General features: G+C 37.8%; 2 protein-coding genes across 2 annotated transcripts; both read right to left on the bottom strand.

The window, feature by feature from the left end:
* Positions 1 to 250: 250 nt before the first annotated feature.
* Positions 251 to 12,948, bottom strand: nbn (nibrin). The gene is made up of 17 exons (XM_046046020.1): positions 12,795 to 12,948; positions 10,675 to 10,796; positions 8,954 to 9,081; positions 8,577 to 8,736; positions 8,384 to 8,487; positions 8,159 to 8,276; positions 6,743 to 6,933; positions 6,510 to 6,610; positions 6,278 to 6,404; positions 5,942 to 6,144; positions 5,038 to 5,203; positions 3,926 to 4,520; positions 3,691 to 3,780; positions 2,867 to 3,007; positions 2,263 to 2,376; positions 2,129 to 2,178; positions 251 to 607 (listed from the first exon to the last, which is right to left on the bottom strand). Exons 1-17 carry the CDS (start codon positions 12,823 to 12,825, stop codon positions 574 to 576), a joined length of 2,475 nt encoding a protein of 824 aa, XP_045901976.1. The 5' UTR covers positions 12,826 to 12,948; the 3' UTR covers positions 251 to 573.
* Positions 12,949 to 13,882: 934 nt separating this feature from the next.
* Positions 13,883 to 15,047, bottom strand: msmp2 (microseminoprotein, prostate associated 2). Its single transcript, XM_046046178.1, has 4 exons — positions 14,944 to 15,047; positions 14,743 to 14,853; positions 14,267 to 14,375; positions 13,883 to 14,156 (listed from the first exon to the last, which is right to left on the bottom strand). The coding sequence occupies exons 2-4, from the start codon at positions 14,849 to 14,851 to the stop codon at positions 13,982 to 13,984; spliced, it is 393 nt and encodes a 130-aa protein (XP_045902134.1). The 5' UTR covers positions 14,852 to 14,853; positions 14,944 to 15,047; the 3' UTR covers positions 13,883 to 13,981.
* Between the last annotated feature and the right edge of the window lie 4,082 nt (positions 15,048 to 19,129).

The raw sequence follows: 19,129 nt of genomic DNA, 5'->3' as shown, positions 1-19,129 counted from the left end.
GTTCAATCTGCACAGAAAGGTCCACAGATGTTTTGGCATGATGACTACTTAACAGTTTTAGATCTGTAAAAGTGCCTGTAGGGTTGGCTCATCGGAGATCGTTTAAGAAACGACAACTTAAATCCCTCTAAAGTTTTTAGTACAACTAAAACCAGGGAACACATTTGGTCTTAACTTCAAAACGAAGGAATGGCTGCTTTCAGCATGGAGAGTTATAATTCTCTCTTGTAAAATTGAAGACTTTTTAATGTTTTGTATGCTGCATTTTTTATTATTGACAAATAAAAACTGAGCGGAAACTCTGAACATGAGACTGTTTCGTTACATTGCTTGCTGTCAGTGGCTTAAGTAGCGCAGTATATGAAAATAGTTACAGATAGAACAGCAAGATCAGCAAAACAAAACATTGACAATTTTAGCAATTATGAAGCAGTTCTGCGTTCTATTCCTCTATATTATAAAACAGATAAAGAGTAATTTGTCAAATGATTTCTTGAGTCCTTTCTGGAGTTTCACACACTTCCTGTGCCTTTGAAATAAATTTCCTACATAGGATGTTAACATGGAGGCATTTCATCTTCTCTTGGTTAGTCTGCTGGGGTTGTACCTAAAGAGAGAGACACACACACACACACACATAAAAGATTTTATCTCATAGGTCTGTCCATGTGAGGATGGGCTTTTAACATTCCTCATGCATCATTCCTCAATGTCCTTAGAGGCATTTTGAACAAACAATAAAAACATCCCAAATTAAGCACTGTAAAACACGGACAGTGTTTGTTCAGCTTAAAGCAAACAGGCTTCCTATAAACCATGTCTGGAAACTTCGTTTAGACCTACCAAAAAAATACCGGATTGTTTTCTTAGCAGCAGAGTCTGTTCCCCGGCTACGCATGACTGACTGAGCATGACTCAGTGATCAAACAGCTCATCCATGGCACACACACAAAATCAATCTCAGACTGTCTCTTTTCTGCTTAGTCCAAGAAAACACGGTGGCGGCAGCAGCAGCAGCAACGCCAGCTTACATCACCTCTGTTACCCTGGCAACTACTCTGACAAAATAATTATTATGTTGTGATTGGTTAACCCGAAGCTACAGTTGCCCCATATTCATAATTCTCAGTTATTATGTTGTCTGCACCTGATAATAATCTGTACAGCCAGAATCTTTATTTTACACTTGTGTTTTCACCACCTTGACTAGCATATATACCAACCAAGTCTAGTATAAGAGGCACAAGGGTTAAGGGTTTTAATTACCATAATGTCCAAGAGAAAAGAAATCACTTGAATAAGAACACATTCAACAACAGTTAACAGAGGGAAAGTATAGTAGCTGTCTATCCTCAGAAAGGATGCTACCAACACAGACACATTTATCACTGTCTGGCCAAACAATAAAATAACAAAATAATGTCTAATACATTATACTAAAGTAACAGGATAACATTAACTGTAGATAGTTTCTCAGTTTAATCCACAATATTTTTTGTTTTGTATTACTTTAGAGAGAATATATAATGAATAACACAGTTATTACCTAAGTAAACAATTTGTTAATGATAATTACTTTTTGGAATTTGATTGAGATATATTTAAAAAAAGGACTTTCTATAAATTACGTTTTGAAATATATAAATAATTTGTTTTGAATAATTTTCTGTGACATCCTTTCTTTGAACATTACCAATATATTGCTTCTTTTGGAATGCAGCTGCTTGTAATTGATAGCACATCATGCTGCTGCCGTGTTGGTGTTTTCTCTGTTAAGCTCTATTAGGGTCTTTTCAGGTCGACCACATTTATGATCGGGTTAAATTACGGGTTTGAGGAGGTTTTCCACAAGTCCGTTTCAGATCGGGTCCAACATTTCGGACACATGAAGACCTCTACTGATGAGTTGGGATGAATAACGTATACTACGGTATATAAGTAAGTCACACTCAGCGTTCTCTCTTTTTCCAGGACACAGGTAACAAACCAGACAGTGCCTTAAGCACAAGTAAGATCTCAACTCATTATTAATGATCAATAAAATCAATATGAGACATGAAAGAATGAGCAGATGTTTTACTTGTAAATGTCACACACAGCTTACAGAAAATGAGCCCCAGTTTCTTACCTAAAGAGGTCATCTCCGGCACTCTCGTCCCGCCTGCTCTGAAGCTCCTCCTGTAACAAACACAGGCTCAAATCATGAATGCAGAGCTCAGACAGATCACAGATGGATAAGAGGGATAAGACTGTCAGTAGTACCTCTGCTGCATCTTTCAGCCATTCGTCCAGATCAGTGTTCATGCCCCTGTTGTGAACCAGCAGATCAGACCCTCCAATGATGCGTGGTGAGCCGCCTGCTCCTGGCACGCAGGTCTGTCATATACACACCAAGGAAATTTAAAGGAAAATTTAAAGGACAATAATATATGGAAGAAAGCGCTTATTTCCCATCTATTCATTATTCTTCAGGCCATAAGTATTTAAACCAGCAAGACTAGTCTAAGTAGGATAACGACATATTAGACACGCAGCATTGTGAGCTAAATGATGTCATACGTACAGTGACTTCTATCACAAGCATCTCAGCTTTTACTTTTATTTATTTATTTTTTTTTAACACAAATACCGTCATCTACCATATATGCCGCGGGGAAATGTCAGGAAGGTAAGAAAAAGGCTAACCCTACTCATGGATAAGGTCATAACTTTTACTTTTTAAAACTGATGGAAATGTTAATTGGTGTCACTCAAAAGGGGAGCTGTCTACTGTTTATTATTAGTTGAGGATAAACTATTTACACACTACATCTGTTTCACGGCTCTACTGTGAGTTTCTGTTGTCTAAGTTGCATTGTAGTCTGACCTTGCGGAAACATTTGAAGTTCTTTGCGTTGCTGACGTCCTGCATCCTCTGTGGTTTTGTTTTGGGAGGTGCGGTCACAGTTAGAGATCTAAACTCCACTAGCACCAGCTTTTTAGGAAGGTTTTCATCAGTCTTTGACTCCTGCAAAACATGAAGGAGTCAACTTTAGTCTGATGGACAGTTGATATTAATTAATATTCTTTGTAGCATAGATTAATGTTTTAGAATATCAAAGTAAACACAAAAACAACAATAACATGGTGTACAGGATTGCCCATATCCTAAGTGGTTTCCAATGCTGATGGAACATTTCTGATCCACTTTAAACAACAGCTGACCAGTACTGGGTTCTGGCCAATACCAATATGAATATTTGAGTATAAGAATCCTACAACAATACCTCAGCTGATGTTTATAGTTGTACATGTATTTATGTTTTTTTAACATAAATACATGTGTTTAATAATGCTCTGTTGTTGGTGTCAGGCTGTGCCATCATAAATCCACTGGGCCACATGACAGATGACACCATTCTCTAGTAGCCTGAACCTAAAGAACCTCTAAGCTGCTTTTAAATCCTACACTTACACAAGCAAAGAGCAGATACTCAGCGGCTTTCCCCGGCCTTATATCTACTTTATATCTGTTCATGTTAAACTACCACAGCTGGGTCCCGTGGCCCGCTCCAACCATCATTGAAAACTGATAGGCAAATTTTGCGTGTGGGGGACAAATCTATATAATTAGCAGGAAAATGGGGCTTATTTAAAAGGAGAAACACACAAACAAATCTGTAACAGTAAGAGCTTTTTCACAGGACTTACTTGGACCTCCTGTTTGATAGTGACCGGTTTCAGAGGGGTCTTGGTCTCTTCTTTGGGATGGGACACATCTAGTCTGACTAGTTCTAAATCCTACAGGGATAAAAAGGGTGAAGTTTGCAGTACCTGGATGTAAAACTCAGAAGTGAATCCATCGTGTGTGCTGAGACAGTTGTTTCTTTTCTCTAAATTAATGAATGTACAGAAGACCACTGACAAACTGAAGTAAAATCCTCACCTCAATGAAAGACGCCTCGTCGTCTTCAAAAGCATCAATGTTTTTGCTTGTACTGGCAGATGACGCTTCTGGAGGTTTGCTGGACTCATGATAAGCTGTCCTGTACTCGAAAGGATGGACCTGCTCCGTCTTGACAGAGACAATATGATGTTCAGATTTTTGGCTGTGGCCCTTATGGGTGCCCGACTCCCTTTCCAGGCCCAACTGTGTCCTTTTGTTGCTTCCTTTTTCTTCTAGGTGGACCCGTTGCCTCTTGCTTGAAGACTCTGCAGTATTTAAACTTTGTTTCTGTTCTGCGAAACTGTGCGTTATGCTCTGCTCATCAAAGCAGTCCATATCCTCAGACATAATAGACTCCAGTTCATCAATCTGTATCTCTGCTTCCATCTCCTTCCTCTTCCTGCTCTGCGGCTCCTCCTGGACAGCGTGTGAGACCCTGTCTGCTTCCGACCGTCCTACAAAAAGATCAGCTGCTGACCCCAGTGGAGTCAGGGATGTTGCTGCAGGGGTGTTGGGTGCCTGTACGCTGAGGGATGATTCCAGTACAGGCCGTTTTGGCTCAGACATAACAGCGAAGAGCTCGTCCTCCAAATGCCTTTATGATGGGATTAAACAAAAAGACGGGAAAGACTAGACTTTCAGCCAGTTGCAATTGTGTGGAATAAAAAACCCAAAACAATTTATCTGGTTGTGCTGCATTGATGTACTGAACTGTACATAGGAGTGCAAATGCTTAATTAGGAGTTCTCTTTGGCAATTTTCATCTTATTCAGTAAATATAAAAAAATATATACTATATTTATATCAACTTTTCCTAGCACACTCTACAGCTCTACAGGTACTGTTGTACCATTACTTTCTCTTCTTTTCACTGCGATATAAAAATTATTTGCTGAGGCTGGAAATGAATATGAATATTAAATGACCCATCAGAGTAAACATTATCATCACTTTCTAAACTGCTTATTCTGTTCAAGATCCCAGGGAGCTTATATTGTTGCCAGCCAAAGGTATATTTATTGTACAGTTAATGCACTACATTACTACCAACATGCTAAAACATTGCTGTGGTCTGATCTGTTTTTTTACCTGCTTAAGAAGCAGATGTTTACCTTTTCTTTTTGACTGGTTGAAAGAAACTTGACAGAACTGATTGTTTCTGGGGGGAGGCCTGTGCAGGGATTTGTTGTTTCTTAGGAGATTGCTTCTGTAGGATCTTCATGCCACCATTGGTCCTAGGAAGGGATGGCTGGGGCCTAATGCCACTGCTGCCTGCACCTGAAATGTTATTGATTGATTTACTACAGCATTACAGACATTCAGCTGATGCTTCTATCATGAGTGAATTCAAGAGATAGGTCGTCATTTTGGGAAGTACATGCTGAGGTAGATGAAAAGATAGGCACCACTCCCATATCAATCCACTGTGCCTGCAGCAAGTTAGCTTAGCTTAGTATAAAGACTGAAAATGGAGAAACAGCTAGCTTTGCTCTCCAAAAGTAACAAAATCCACCTACCATACTCTTTTAAAGCTCACAAATTGACACATTATGTCTCAGAACAAGCATATTTCACACAATGACAGGTAGATGTTGCGTAGGCCACCCCACGATATGTTTAAAACATAATCAAATGGAGGCAGATACATCCAAGGAATGCGTCAATCCAATACACCGGATTGTTATTGGCATTAATACTCTGACCTAATTTAAAGTATCAGTATGGTATGAGACACATATGACCGATCCACATCACACACTTTTTACAAATCAGTGCTATTATTTCATTAATATAAGCACAACTTAACAAACGCTTTGGAACAATTTACTAAAGTCAAAAAATACTGTAGAACAATAAAAGAGGAGCTTTAGAAACAGTGTCTGTTATTCAACATTACCAAGTGACCTAATTATGAACAATTCATTTTAAAGCTAAGGTCCGCACTGGATTGGTATCTGCTTATCTTTAAGCATTGGAATCTGTATCAGGAGAGAAAAAGATCATTCATGCAGCTACCTGTCAGTTTGGTCTTCTTCCTCTGTGAGTCTGTGTTTTCTACAGTGTAGAACGATGAGCTCATTGTATCAGCCATGATGCAATGAGTGGCCGTCTTCTGAGCTATGGGTTTGGATCCATGGAGCTGACCGACGTTCTGTTTTTGCTTCTTCTCAGGCGTTTCTCCTACCGCTGTCATCCCGATAACTTCACATAGCTTTGTCCTGATAAATAAGTGAAAAAACACAAATCAGACAGGCTTTCAAGAACAAACAGAAAAATGCTGGACAACACATAACGGACACGTGTCTGTGAGCGCATGTCTGTGAGCGCGTGTCTGTGAGCGCGTGTCTGTACCCTTGCGACGGTTCTGTGTTAACTGCATAAGCTGTGATGTTCTGAGATGCTGCAGGCAACACAGTCTCATCCACCGCCACGCTCTGTGACAGCGAAGCACTTGGAATTCTGGGTTTCACGTTTGGTACTGGTCAACATAAAGAAAAGAAGAAACAAATGTTAACACAAGATAAAAATTATATAAACGAAAACATAAAGAAAGCAATCAGTGCTTTTGTGTCTGCTCACCCACCTGAGTCAGGCGTTAGATTGGATGGATTGCAGTACTTGTCACAAGAAGCATAGATGGCAGCCAAACCAATTTCAGACTCTGTGATGATTCGAAGGCCTTTTCTGTGTCAGTGGAAAAAGGAGAAATGCAAGAGAGAGTCTTTTAAAGTGTTCTCAAATCCTCACCTTGACATGTAAATTGCTAAGACAGATTGTTCAGGGCTTTTCTACAGAAAAACTGCAGTTTGTGCAAACCTTTGAACAATGTTCTTCACAGAGTTTGCCCAATCTGTGGTAGAGGAAGGAAGCAGAGCCTGGGAGCTGGCTGTTGTAGCATCGACCACACAGCTCTGTGGAGACTCCAGCAGGTCCCGGGGCAGAGAGCCCTCCTCCAGCAGCTGGCTCCTGCCACCTCCAAAACTCACTGCTGCACTTAGGCGCTTCAGCTGCAAACAACACAGAAGAACAGCAATTACACAACTATGATTGTTTATCTGTACAGCAGATCAGAGAGATAGCCAGAGTGCCTGTGTGTCTACTGACAATAAAATAGCTGTGTCACAGTTAAAGCTGAAGGCCCTGCCCTCTCTTCTAATGTTAATCTGATTAAAGGCTCAAGCTTTCAAGTGATCCTTACATGTTTTAGTTATTTGTTACAGATTTTCTATAATGCTGTTGTACTCATGTACAACTTGCAACTTTAAGCTTGGAAAATGCAAAAACAGTCACTCATAATGTGATAATAGCCAACTATAATTTACATTTCAGCTGGCTTCTTGCTCTTCTGGAGAAGAATAAAATTTAGTGCTTTTTGATAGAGAAATGTAAAAAACAAATAACCCCTTTAAGTTGGCAGTGTCAATATGGATGAATGTGTAGAAGTCATCTTAAATAAGAGATGCTTACAAACATCCACAACACAACAGACTTCACTTTATACTGTTGTATTAAGTGCATTAAGACGAAGCAAGACAGTACAAATAAGTTTGCGGTCTCTAATGAGGTTTCATAACCTGCACACGCCCTGCGGTGCACCTGGAGGTTCAGATTTTCATCCATGCACGATTCATAGCTGTGGTTTACAACAATAAATAATAAACAATTAATTCATTTGGTTGATTAATTGCAACTTACCACAGATTTGTCGGTAACAATTTAAAAAAGGCAAAGGATTTGTCTGCTTTCTTACATATTAAATGGAAACCTTTTTGTTTGCTATGTACCAATATCACAAGAAAATTCTGGGCTCTGGTAAACTCCAGTCATTATTGTCTGGAGCAGAGAGGACACAGTGAGGTAGATTTACATTTAGAACTGATGAAAGTCACCTTAATTATATATTTTATAAACAAAATAATTAATCTAGAAAACATCTCATCTATAGTGGAAAATAATTATGACTTGTGCTCTTGTAAAAATCAGGATCTCCACTGGAGCTGTGAGTCTCCCAGAGGATCTCCTGGCTGCCAACTGCCTGGCAACAGATGTGCAGCTGATAAACATGAAGCTCAAGTGACTTTACATCATTTCTGAAGCGAATGACTGAAAAACAAAACGGGGCGATGAGCAATTATATAGCCTAAAATAAGTGCTTACTTCCCTTACAACGATAACTATTAAATCAAGTATCAAAACAATATTAGGTTATCACAAAGAACGCAGTAGATGCACCTGTTTGCCACTGAGGAATATGAAGGTCTTTCCAGTGAACAGCTGTTTGCGACCTGGAATTGCTCCAAGGTTAACATCCTCTTTATTCAAGCTGGGCTCATCGATCTCAGGGATGAAACTTTAAAAACAGCAGAGATGAGATCATGTTTGGTTCAGTGAGGTCACTGATGTTCAGCTCCTCCTTAGTGTAAATGTGTGTATATGTAATAATGGACCATATGGTACCTATCAGGTTTAGGAGGGGGCCGCTTTTGTTCAGCGGCTTTGCTGAGCTCTGAGAAGAACTCTGGCTTCACAATGGGACGACAGCACAGCAGGGCAGAAATAGTCTAATTAGGAACAGAAACACATCAACACATAGTTGGGGACAAACACATCTGCAGGGTGTGCTAATGAGGATACAAAGTCTGGTCCTGACCTTGATGGTGACTTTAGCAGAGGGCATGACCAGGTGGGTGCAGTCCAGAGTCCAGGTGTTGGCAAGTTTTCCACCCAAAACCAACAGTACCTGAGAGAGTGACGCTTTGTCATCATTGTCCAAACATGATGAACACACCAGTGGCTTCTGATGATCCACACTGAGATGAAGCAGATTTATAATGCAGCAGGTTTAGAATGAATACAATTCATATCAACTGTTGAGTTAAATTGAGAATTTTCTAAAATTGGGGTTAAATGAAACTAGGTGTGAGTGCAATTAAAAGTAAAAGACGACGGCAGACTTAGTGATCAAAACAAAAGCATGGTTCTGTGATATAAAACATCAACTTGACATGTGTAGTTTCAATTTCATACCTGAATTTGCTGTCAAAAACCCCAAATGTAACATTATCGCCTGACTTCAGGTTCACTGGTGTGTTCTCTGTCAAGCGCTGGCTGTTGACAAATGTACCGTACTTGGAGGTGTCTTTCAGAGTCAGGGTCTAGGAATAACATTCATAAGAGCAACTCATGAATTTGTCCTTCACTCAAACAAACCATCCTACATGTTTCTGTTCAGTTATTCATGTCTCAGTGAGAAACCATCAATTCAACCTTAAGTGTAAGAACAAACGGAGAGGACTACAAGCTTGTCTACAGGTGACAGGTGTTTTGAAACACTTGAAATAGAGATTCTTTCTTTATAAATAAAAAGGCACACAGTGAACAGCCCATTGGAAAATTTGTGTTAGAACAAGGTTAATAATCTCCATTAGACACAATAAAGAAAAAGGTGGAAGCTAAACATTGTCTTAAAATAACATACAACTTAACCATCAAAAACATGTGGCCTAAACTGCAACTGTCTGTCCAATATATTACAAGAGGGCAGGGTATTTGTATGTGCATCAAACAATAAATAACATGTCTAACTAACTACTGGAGATATCAAATCTCTGAGTAGTCCATTTTACACACGTGGGCGGTGTTAGACCAGGGAGTGACCACAATTTTTGTTTCAGTTTTAGTTACGCTGGACTGGTGCAATAGCACAACCTTGTGTGCAGAACTGCCATCACACAGGCAAATATTTTCCAAAAATCATATTACTCATCTGCTTGCTGGTCAAATAAATATCTTGACAATCCTGCAAAATATATACACCAATATGTAACTATTTACTTTACAAACTATGTGCGCTGAAACAAAGCAAACTAATAGTCAATGTTGCACAATTCAACACAGCAATACAAAGTGATAACATATGTTTTTATTTAGCATTAAGCGTCAGATCTTATTTTGGTATTTGTTGTTTATCCTTGATGTATACCACTGAAAATGATGTCAAAATATTAACATCATCAGGATGTGTACCCATTCAAACACAGGATAGAATATTAAATTACTCCCAAGTTTAGGTTACTGTTGGTGTGTGTGTTTGGTGATAGTTAATTTTTCTACTTATGATTGATAGTTGGCTTGTTCAGTGAAAAATGTGCCAAGTTAATACTGACTGTCACAAGATCTCTATGGGTTACTTTTGAGTACACTTGACAGCTTCCACAATGTGTTATTGTGCTCATACGGAAGCTGAGTATTAAGTCATAAAACGATAAGTGTTTAGAACAAACTGAGCATATTAATCAGCAGTGGGGAAGTAAATTATGCTGCACTGCTTTGAGCAATTTCTATGGTCGTTTTAATATTTGTTTTTGCCATGAAAAGCTGTCACCATTGAAATCTATTGTATCCAAGTTGCCCACATCTCTGTTAGTGACTGGAACAGTATCATTTTGACCTTTAATCTGTCTTTAGTTCCAGAGAAAACTCTCCTGAGGAAAGTAAAGACAATAAACCAAATACCTTTCCTTGAAAAAGTTTGTGAACTTTTGCCTCATCAGATTTAGTTCTCTTTAAATAACTATCCACAATATAAATTCTATTGATTGTGGTATTGTACGTAATCATGAAACTACAGAAGCCCTAACATGACAGATAGTTTACATCGGATACTAAATCTGTACTAAATTCACAAATTCAGTCCAATAAATACTATATAAGCTATAGTTTATACTTATTTCACATCTTCCTCTCACCTGGTCAGTAGCAGTTAGGTGAGCATGAGCCCTGCTGATGGACTGGTCGTTGGGCAGGAGGATGTCACAGTTCTTGCGTCCCACCACATACTCTTTACTGGAGAGAAGATAGTGGGTCTCACCTGTGAATGACAGGAGGCACGTTATTGAACTTCTAATGTAAAATCACAGACAGACAACACAACTGTGGTTTTACAAACTCATATACTTACATGACAAGTTCAAAAATAATCTTAAAATTGGTGCCCGTTTTTATGTGTGTCAATCATGAATGAATCTGTTTCATTATGCACTAGAATATATATTCTATATATATATATATATTCTATATTCGATATTTTCAATATAAATATCACAATATATTTCGCTCAGCACTTACAGATATCAATAATGACACAATCTACTGAATAAGATAGTTAATGGTTTCAAATAACATTTCATCTAAACCAGGGGGTGGAGGCATGTTCCCTGGGGAAAACAAATATGTTAGCCAAACAGATACAGGTTGAATGAACAAACACATTATTGTTATGTGGTGGCTGTGGCTCCTGGAGCAAGACACTGAAGCCTCCCATTGATCTTGCATGGCAGCTTTATCGGTGTGTGTGTGTGTGTGCGCGTGTGCACGAATGGATGAATGACAGGCAATGTGAAGTGCTTTGTCAAGCTTTAGCGCTGCCTAAGTGCCGTCCATTTCTAAACACAATGCCACCTTTATTACCAGGAAAAGCAAACATCCTCCACTGCACAGCTAATATTACACTCTGTTTTTACACCACTGTGGCTGATATATATATATATTACCATGTTGTGGTAATAGGCTGACTTGTGTTGGAACAATCTGCACAATAATCTTTTGAGGAACAGCAAAAACACAAACCATTACTGCTGGTTAAGGAGTTATTGTACAAAATAAACGCTAAATGTCAAATTCCAAGATCAGTAAGCTACAAATCATTCAATTAATTAATTTGCCAATTAATTTCACAATGAATCGCTTATAGGTGAAAAATGCTTATTGTCAATTCCATTGTCTTGTTTTGTCCAACCAACAGTCCAAAATCCATAGATATTCAGTTTACAATTTACCCCCCACCCCCTCACATTGGAGACGCTAGAAGCATTTTGAAATGTTTTCCCAAATTGATTAATTGATTATCAAAATAGTTGAAAAAAGTCTGCATCTAAAATGTAAATCTTTGGGTTAATACTAAGCACACATTAAATCACCGACTGTGACTGTCTTAATTAACTGCATGCTTCAGTGTCCAGTGTCTACTTTATACATATTCACAAACTATATGCAACACAAAAGTGGAAACATATGTGAAAGTAACTGACTATGTTGCTGTTACCTGTGAAGGGGGCAGCAGATATAAATTTGCTCTGAGCCCAATTTTAAGCAATCCATCACCCATGGAGAGCCCACAACATCATCAAAGACAGTACAGAAACACAACACGGTCTCTTCACACTTCTGCAGTAAGGGAGACGATACGGGAGTGTGAAATCGCTTTTAACCAAAGGCCATCAGACTGAACCTCCAACATTACCTCCCCCACCGTCCATCACTCCTACTGACTTTTGCCCTTACTGTAAAACTCACAGAGACTCATCTCTTGCACTCAGGATTTGTTTCCACTTAGCCAACTTTGCTGCACCTGACTTTATTTTGTAGTCTGTAGATATTGTTGTTTATTGTATTTATTGTTTTTAATGGGTTCATCTTTATATATAGAGACATTTTTAAAAGGGAGACTTGCAAAGTAAGATTTTCGTTGTATGTAGCCGTTGTGGTTTTACTGTGCACATGACAATAAACGTCTTGAATCTCAATAGTTTAGGCAACATTAAACTGCACATGCATATTTGCCATAAAACGAAAACACGCCCACAACATGTTCTTTAAATGAAACATATGTTGCAGTATGATGATCACACCAAAAAAACAAATCATCTTCCCTACGCAAAGTCGTGGACTTTACATACAGTCTATGACCACATTTACCTATAGCGTTAGTTTTTAATCACACTCGATAACACAACTTGATCAAAGCGGTAACTTGCTAGCTGCGTCTTAAGCTAGCGTTAAAATGTCAATCAAGACATTAAAAAGTTACCTTCAGGCTGCAGGGGTGTCAGTATCCACATTTTATTGCCTTTTGTTGCTCTTTCATAAACTTAAACCATGAACGACTCAGGACAAAGGCAGCATTTTTAAAACAACCAGTCAAAACAACTATCGTTCATGCTAGTAATAGAGTGGACACTCACAGCGCGCCAACGCGTGACGTACAAATAATGCGCCACGGCTCTGTTTTCAAAATAAAAGTCAATTCCGTCATTCATTACAGTCTTCTACAAATTAAAATTCACCCAGTGATGGAAGAAATATTCAGATTTTTGACCTAAGTAACAGTAGCAATACCACTGTGTAGAAATACTTGAAAGTAAAAAAGTATTAGCATTGACATATGAGTACAAAAGGTAAAAGTATTCATTATGAAGAATGACCCAATTCAGAATAATGTACATTGTGCAAATGTCTTAGGCCGGTGTGGAAAAATTTACAAAAATACCCAGAAATCTATTGGCAAATGAGCCGTCAAATGTTATTTTTGCATGTTTGTTTCACACTTTAAAATTGTACAGCTGTGTTTAATTTATGAATTTGAACCAACCTTTTTCTGAGCTGAACAGCAGACAGTTAAAACTGTACAGGTGATGCTATTAAAGTTGTTCCATTATTTACAGGTCAGCATTTATATCCAATAAATGCTGACCTGTAAATAATGGAACAACTTTAATAAATTAGTACATTAAAATAATTTTGATGTAATGTAATAGCTTTTGATGCTCTGAATTTGATTTAGAGTGACCTGAAGTCTTCAATATGGCTGAGCTAGAATAGCACAATATAAATTCTGTTTTTCTTCTGATAGGTGGATATGATATTACTCACTCGTAGAGAAAGCAAGTAATAGCACAATTCAATAAGTATAGTAAATAGGTAAATAACAAATTACACATTTGACAAATCCAGAAATTACAGACACATTTTTTTAAATCTTAAACCATTTAACAGAAACAATCCAGACAGAGTCATCTACAACCAACATCAACAACACAAATGTAAAATTATACATACAAACATAATTCAAGATAATTCTTGCAGGTTTTGTTAAAAAATTTGGTAGTCTCTCACAAACCTCATGATAAAATTAAATCAGGGTCTTTATTTTAGCTGTTAAATCCAAAATAAACATCACACATTGTTATATTGCTCCCCCCCCATTAATTACTGAACTCAAAATATAGGATCATTGTCAGATTTCCATGGTTGGCCTGCAGCTGGTCTGAGACGGCCTCTCCCCCAGAGGCAGGGTAGTTTATGATTCCCTCTCATCACTGCAACACTAGTACAAGAGTCAGGTTTGCGGATGATCTCACACCAGTCTGGATAGTCCACAGGTTTATTTCCACTGTAGGGAAGAACAGAGTTAGATCATATATACATAATAATAATAATAAATAAATAAATAAGAAATTTAAATGCTTTTATGGGGTAGTTTTGAATTCAAAATAAACTCACTTGTCACAGCATCCTACTCCGAAAGGCTCCATGCAGACACACTGGTAACAGTCACTGGTTATCCAGCTCTCTCCTATCCCGTACACCTGCCCCATGTGTTCACAGCTCCCTGAAAATGCAATTGTAACGAGAGAATGTACTTAAAGTACTAGTTCATTATACAGAAAGGTGCCTTTCATGTTGTTATATATAGTTTTATTGTTACTGATGCATTAAGCAGCATTTAAATGTTGTAGCAGGTCTGGGTTGAGCTAGTTCACTAATTTAGACTGTTGTTTATTATAACAGTATGCATTATATTTCATAAACTGATCATATGTTTCAGACGACAAATCTTAATTTAAATAAATAGCAATTAATAATTATAACAATAACTGTAAAAGTAAAGTGCAAGTACAGTTTAAGTGCATTTCTACCACTGGACTTGTACAAATTTAAGCCTATTGGAAACGTAAATCTACATACAAACTCTGTACCTTTAGTGTTGAAGAAGCACTCGCCACTGTTATACACAGAAAAACATGGTACACTGGCACTCAGGAACAACAGTAATGCCAAAAGGACTGCACCTGCTTGGTTTGCCATTTCTGAAAAAAAATAAAAGCAGTGCACAGGTAAAGAAAATACCCACAAAACATTATAACCAGATGAGAGAAATGTCAGATTGTTGGTCTTACCTGTTTCCACTATAAAAACCTTCCCTTGCTGTATTGTCAGTTCTGGCTTTCATTCACCCTCTTGTTGTTTTTCTACTCCCTCTTCCCCCTTTTGGCTTAGTGCGTCTCCTCTTCAGTGCCACCCTGGACTGATGCACTCTTTCCCTGTGCTTTCAGATATTTATACTGAATGGGCACGTCTTTATCTCCACACTCATTTCTACTTTCTTCGTTGCTATTTGTCCACCTCTCAGCCACTCACTAGTTACCATTCTCTGCACGCACACACAATATGCAGACACACAAACATACACAAGCATTATTATTACAATGTTCGTCATTTCCTATTTTTACTGCTTCACAGAAATTGCCCTAGAGTATACAGTGTGCAGTCTTTCAGATAACATTTATCTCAGGGGGTGCCATTTGACCCTATCAGTAGATCTCAGTGGTGACACCATCGATGGGACAACCAGCCAGTGGCCTATTGTCCTGCACAGGAGCCGCTTGTGTGTGTACGAAGGAGTATGAACCCTTGACCCTCTGGTCAACATCCAGATGCACATATTATTTAATATATATATATATATATATATATATATATATTGAAAAGCTAATTTTAAAAAGGCCAAGATTATTGTTTTTATCAATAAAATCTAATATTATTAATATTGCAGTGGTGGAAGAAGTACTCAGACCATTTACTTAAATAAAAATAGAAATTCTACAGTGTAAAAATACTCCAAGTAAAAGTCCTGATTCAAAATGTTGTTTAAATAAAAGTACAGAAGTATTATCAGTAAAATGTACTTCAAGTATCGAAAAGTAAAAGTATATAAGTCATTGTGAAGAATGGCTCTTCTCAAAATGTACGTGTTATAAAATATTTCATAATTTTTTTATCACTAAAACATATATGCGTTTTAATGTTCTAGTTCATCAATTTGGAGCCAATTTTAGACATGTTGTGTGCTACTGGGTTGATTAGTACTGCATCCTATCATACAAAATAAAGTGTGCTTTTTAAAAGTAGCAAGTATCTATAAATGTCAAATGAATGTAGTGGAGTAAAAAGTCAATATTTCCCTCTGAATTGCAGTGGATTAGAAGTATATAGTAGCATAACATGGAAATACACAAGGACAAGTATGTCAATATTTGACTTAGTACTTGAATGAATGTGCTTTTCCCACCACTCTTATTGGTGTTATTGTATTTAAAAAGAGACGTTTTTGGTAATTGTCTTTACCATTGACTAATAATAAAATTTACTGATGCACATCAGTTGCTTAATTCAATTTCATAAATGATTTTTAATGAATCAGAAAGGTATGATTTTACATGATTCACTGAACTTGAGTTTAATTTTCCTATATTAAGAGTCTCTTTGACACAATAAATTTTTGCGTCACTGTTGTTTTTGTCAGGAGCAGAGGAGGGGCATGACATTTTTAGGGTGTCTTGGTTAAATCTGAGGTTATTTTTGTGTTGGAGGATGGGTTTCAGTGTTTTTCTTCTTTGTGTTGGGAGTTGTTTGAATAAACCACCCTGAGTCCTCAGATAACATGCCCGTGTGTGGACATAACTGTACACACACACACACACACACACACACACATGCATGTGCACACATATGCACACACACTGACGTATACACAGATTTGTTTGTCACCTTTGAGGAGATTTCATTGCCTAGAGGCTTGCTCTAACCTCAACATCTCCTCAGTGAGCACACACTTAATTTTAGCTCATGCTGAAACTGAATGTGCAAAGACAAAAACTAAGAACACACCTTTTGTAAGAAATTTGGCAACTATTCTCAACACGATCAGCGAGTTAAAAATCAAACTTGAAATTGGTCCTCAAATGTGACTACAGATCAGATGACACAAACAGGGTCATACATTCAACCCTGATGCTATCCAGTGCTGTAACACACTTTCTTCAATGTCTTTCTTTTCTGTGCTGTTCTGATGTATTCACATCTTTAACAGAATGACTCAGATGGCATCTGTGCACCCAGACCTGTCTATCTTGTTTCCTGATTGTAGTCAGAGTAGTTTTTGAAATATGCGGCATCTTGAGGCAACACTTCAATTGCCTGGTGTTCACATTATAGTCCTGAAGTAAAAGTGAACACATCATTTTATGAAATCCAGTTGTTGGCTGCATTATTCTGATACTCATTTGATTAGAAAGTATACTCACATCAGTGCCACTGATTTTCCAGCGAGAACTCCCGCAGGCTTGTGCACATTAGAATGTAACTTATTACGCTTCCATAGAAAATGGACTATTATATAATAAAACAAAAAAATTGTTGACTGGGAGGGAGGATGTTTCATTAGCCAAAAGTTCAAAAGCATGTTTCCTCTATGTAAAATCAATTAATTAAAGTATAAAAATAGTATCTGAAAGCATTCAGCTCACTAGGTTTGATGCAACAGGATGCGAATCAGAGATGTGGAAACAGTAATGACTCACAATGTTAATGTGCCATCAGGCTTTTTTTATGTCCTGCATGGATAAAATCACAGATGATGAAAAATTCCTCATGGAAAAGACAGCCCAACAACAGCAGTTAGGGACTGAAAATTAGGTATTAGTAATAAAAAAACTTTGGACTTGAGGGAGAATGAAACAGACTTCTCTCTGCACTAGTGAGACAACGGCTGTCATGAGATTTGGCTTTGTTATGACCCCTAATGTCACAAACCTGTATGGTGACAGAAAAACACCTGTTTGCTCACGGGGCAGGATATACTTGTACACTTGGATCTTATTCCAAACAAAAAAAGACTGTAATACCTCAGCTGTCAGTCTTGGTAAATGACCACAGTGTATGTACTGTATATGGGTGTGTGTGTGTGTGTGTTTGAGAGACAGAATGAACGAGCATGAAACTTGATACGTTTGCTTACTTTTTTATGCAGAACACAAAGAGCATTTTGATGATTAATAAATCATTTTTAATGTTTACTTTTTTGCAACAGTAAAGCACAACAATAACAACAATACTAGTAATGCATGCTTCACAGCGATTAATTGAGGATATTGCAATTAAACTGAAGTAATTCAAGTAAGCATTAAATTGATAGTCTACAAACTTTAGCGAAAGATAATAACACAAGTTTTAAAGTTTACCTTCCAAAAACAATTTAAATGAACATCTGACTTCATGGTACAACAAGGATCAGAAGTCAGCGCCAGACTCTGTAGGAATATGTCTGATATTTAGTTGACAGGATAAAGTACAAGAACAACCGAATATCAAACATATCACACAGCCTCTAGCCAGTCAGACCCTCAGCAGACTGGAAAAGCCTGTAGAAGATAAGAGAAACAATGTGTGAGAACAAACAAGGAAGTGACAGAGGATTTATTTTATGCTACTTCACACTTCAACTCCATTACATTTCACAGGCAAATATTATACTTCTTACTCCACTACATTTATTTGATACAGTCACTAGTTTGAAGATAAGATTAACATAACAGAATAACATAACACAAACACATAGAGACATTGCAGTGAGAACAAACAAGGGAGTGACAGAGACAAATAATGAAAAGATCACACAGTCATCTTGTTTCAAACTGAATGTACCACGGATGATTCCAAAGAAGAAAGAAAGACCTAAACAATAACTCCGACACAAGAGCGATATAACAGAGGAAATGCCTTGAAGGAGGGCGTCACTAACACAGGGAATCAGAGATCCTTTTGGCACGTAAGAGCACCTATAAGTGAAAGCAAGAAAAGGAGAGGCAAGACACACTCCACACAAAAATCAGACATGTAAATACAAATACGAGGACACTTACCAATTTCACCTTTATCCATACACAGTGTCCCAGAGTCCTGTCAAAAAAAACCTCTTCATAACATCAACATAAGTGGTTCAAATAAGAAATTGTGGTTAATTTGAGTGTGTGTGCTGCAAAAGAAAAGTAAAAAAGTGATTCAGAACTAACTGTTAAATGTGTGTGAGCTATGGTCTGTGTGCAATTCCTCTGTGGGACAGCATTTATATATACAACGCTGTGAGTTTGGGGGGGACTACCTACACTCACTCTCAGTACCACACACACTCAGTGCCCCATGTAATTAGAGGTATATTGATCAGCTGCTGTGGCCTGCAGGCTTTCCTCCCCACATTAGCCTGATCAATAGATGTGATGTTCATCCTAGTGTGAGCCCCCCCCC

This window comes from Micropterus dolomieu, linkage group LG03 (assembly GCF_021292245.1).
Source record: "Micropterus dolomieu isolate WLL.071019.BEF.003 ecotype Adirondacks linkage group LG03, ASM2129224v1, whole genome shotgun sequence".
Lineage (NCBI taxonomy): Eukaryota > Metazoa > Chordata > Actinopteri > Centrarchiformes > Centrarchidae > Micropterus > Micropterus dolomieu.
This window is presented reverse-complemented; position numbering and strand designations above follow the sequence as displayed.

What these genes read in the sequence shown, in the direction of transcription:
- nbn (XM_046046020.1), bottom strand. Translation starts at nt 12,825, where the DNA reads ATGTGGATACTGACACCCCTGCAGCCTGAAG. An exon ending in GAAGAAGACCAAACTGACAG is followed by an intron (nt 5,204 to 5,941) that starts GTAGCTGCATGA and finishes ATAACATTTCAG; the next exon opens with GTGCAGGCAGCAGTGGCATT. An exon ending in CAACCAGTCAAAAAGAAAAG is followed by an intron (nt 4,521 to 5,037) that starts GTAAACATCTGC and finishes CCCATCATAAAG; the next exon opens with GCATTTGGAGGACGAGCTCT.
- msmp2 (XM_046046178.1), bottom strand. Translation starts at nt 14,851, where the DNA reads ATGGCAAACCAAGCAGGTGCAGTCCTTTTGGCATTACTGTTGTTCCTG. An exon ending in GTGCTTCTTCAACACTAAAG is followed by an intron (nt 14,376 to 14,742) that starts GTACAGAGTTTG and finishes TTGCATTTTCAG; the next exon opens with GGAGCTGTGAACACATGGGG. An exon ending in GGAGTAGGATGCTGTGACAA is followed by an intron (nt 14,157 to 14,266) that starts GTGAGTTTATTT and finishes TCTTCCCTACAG; the next exon opens with TGGAAATAAACCTGTGGACT.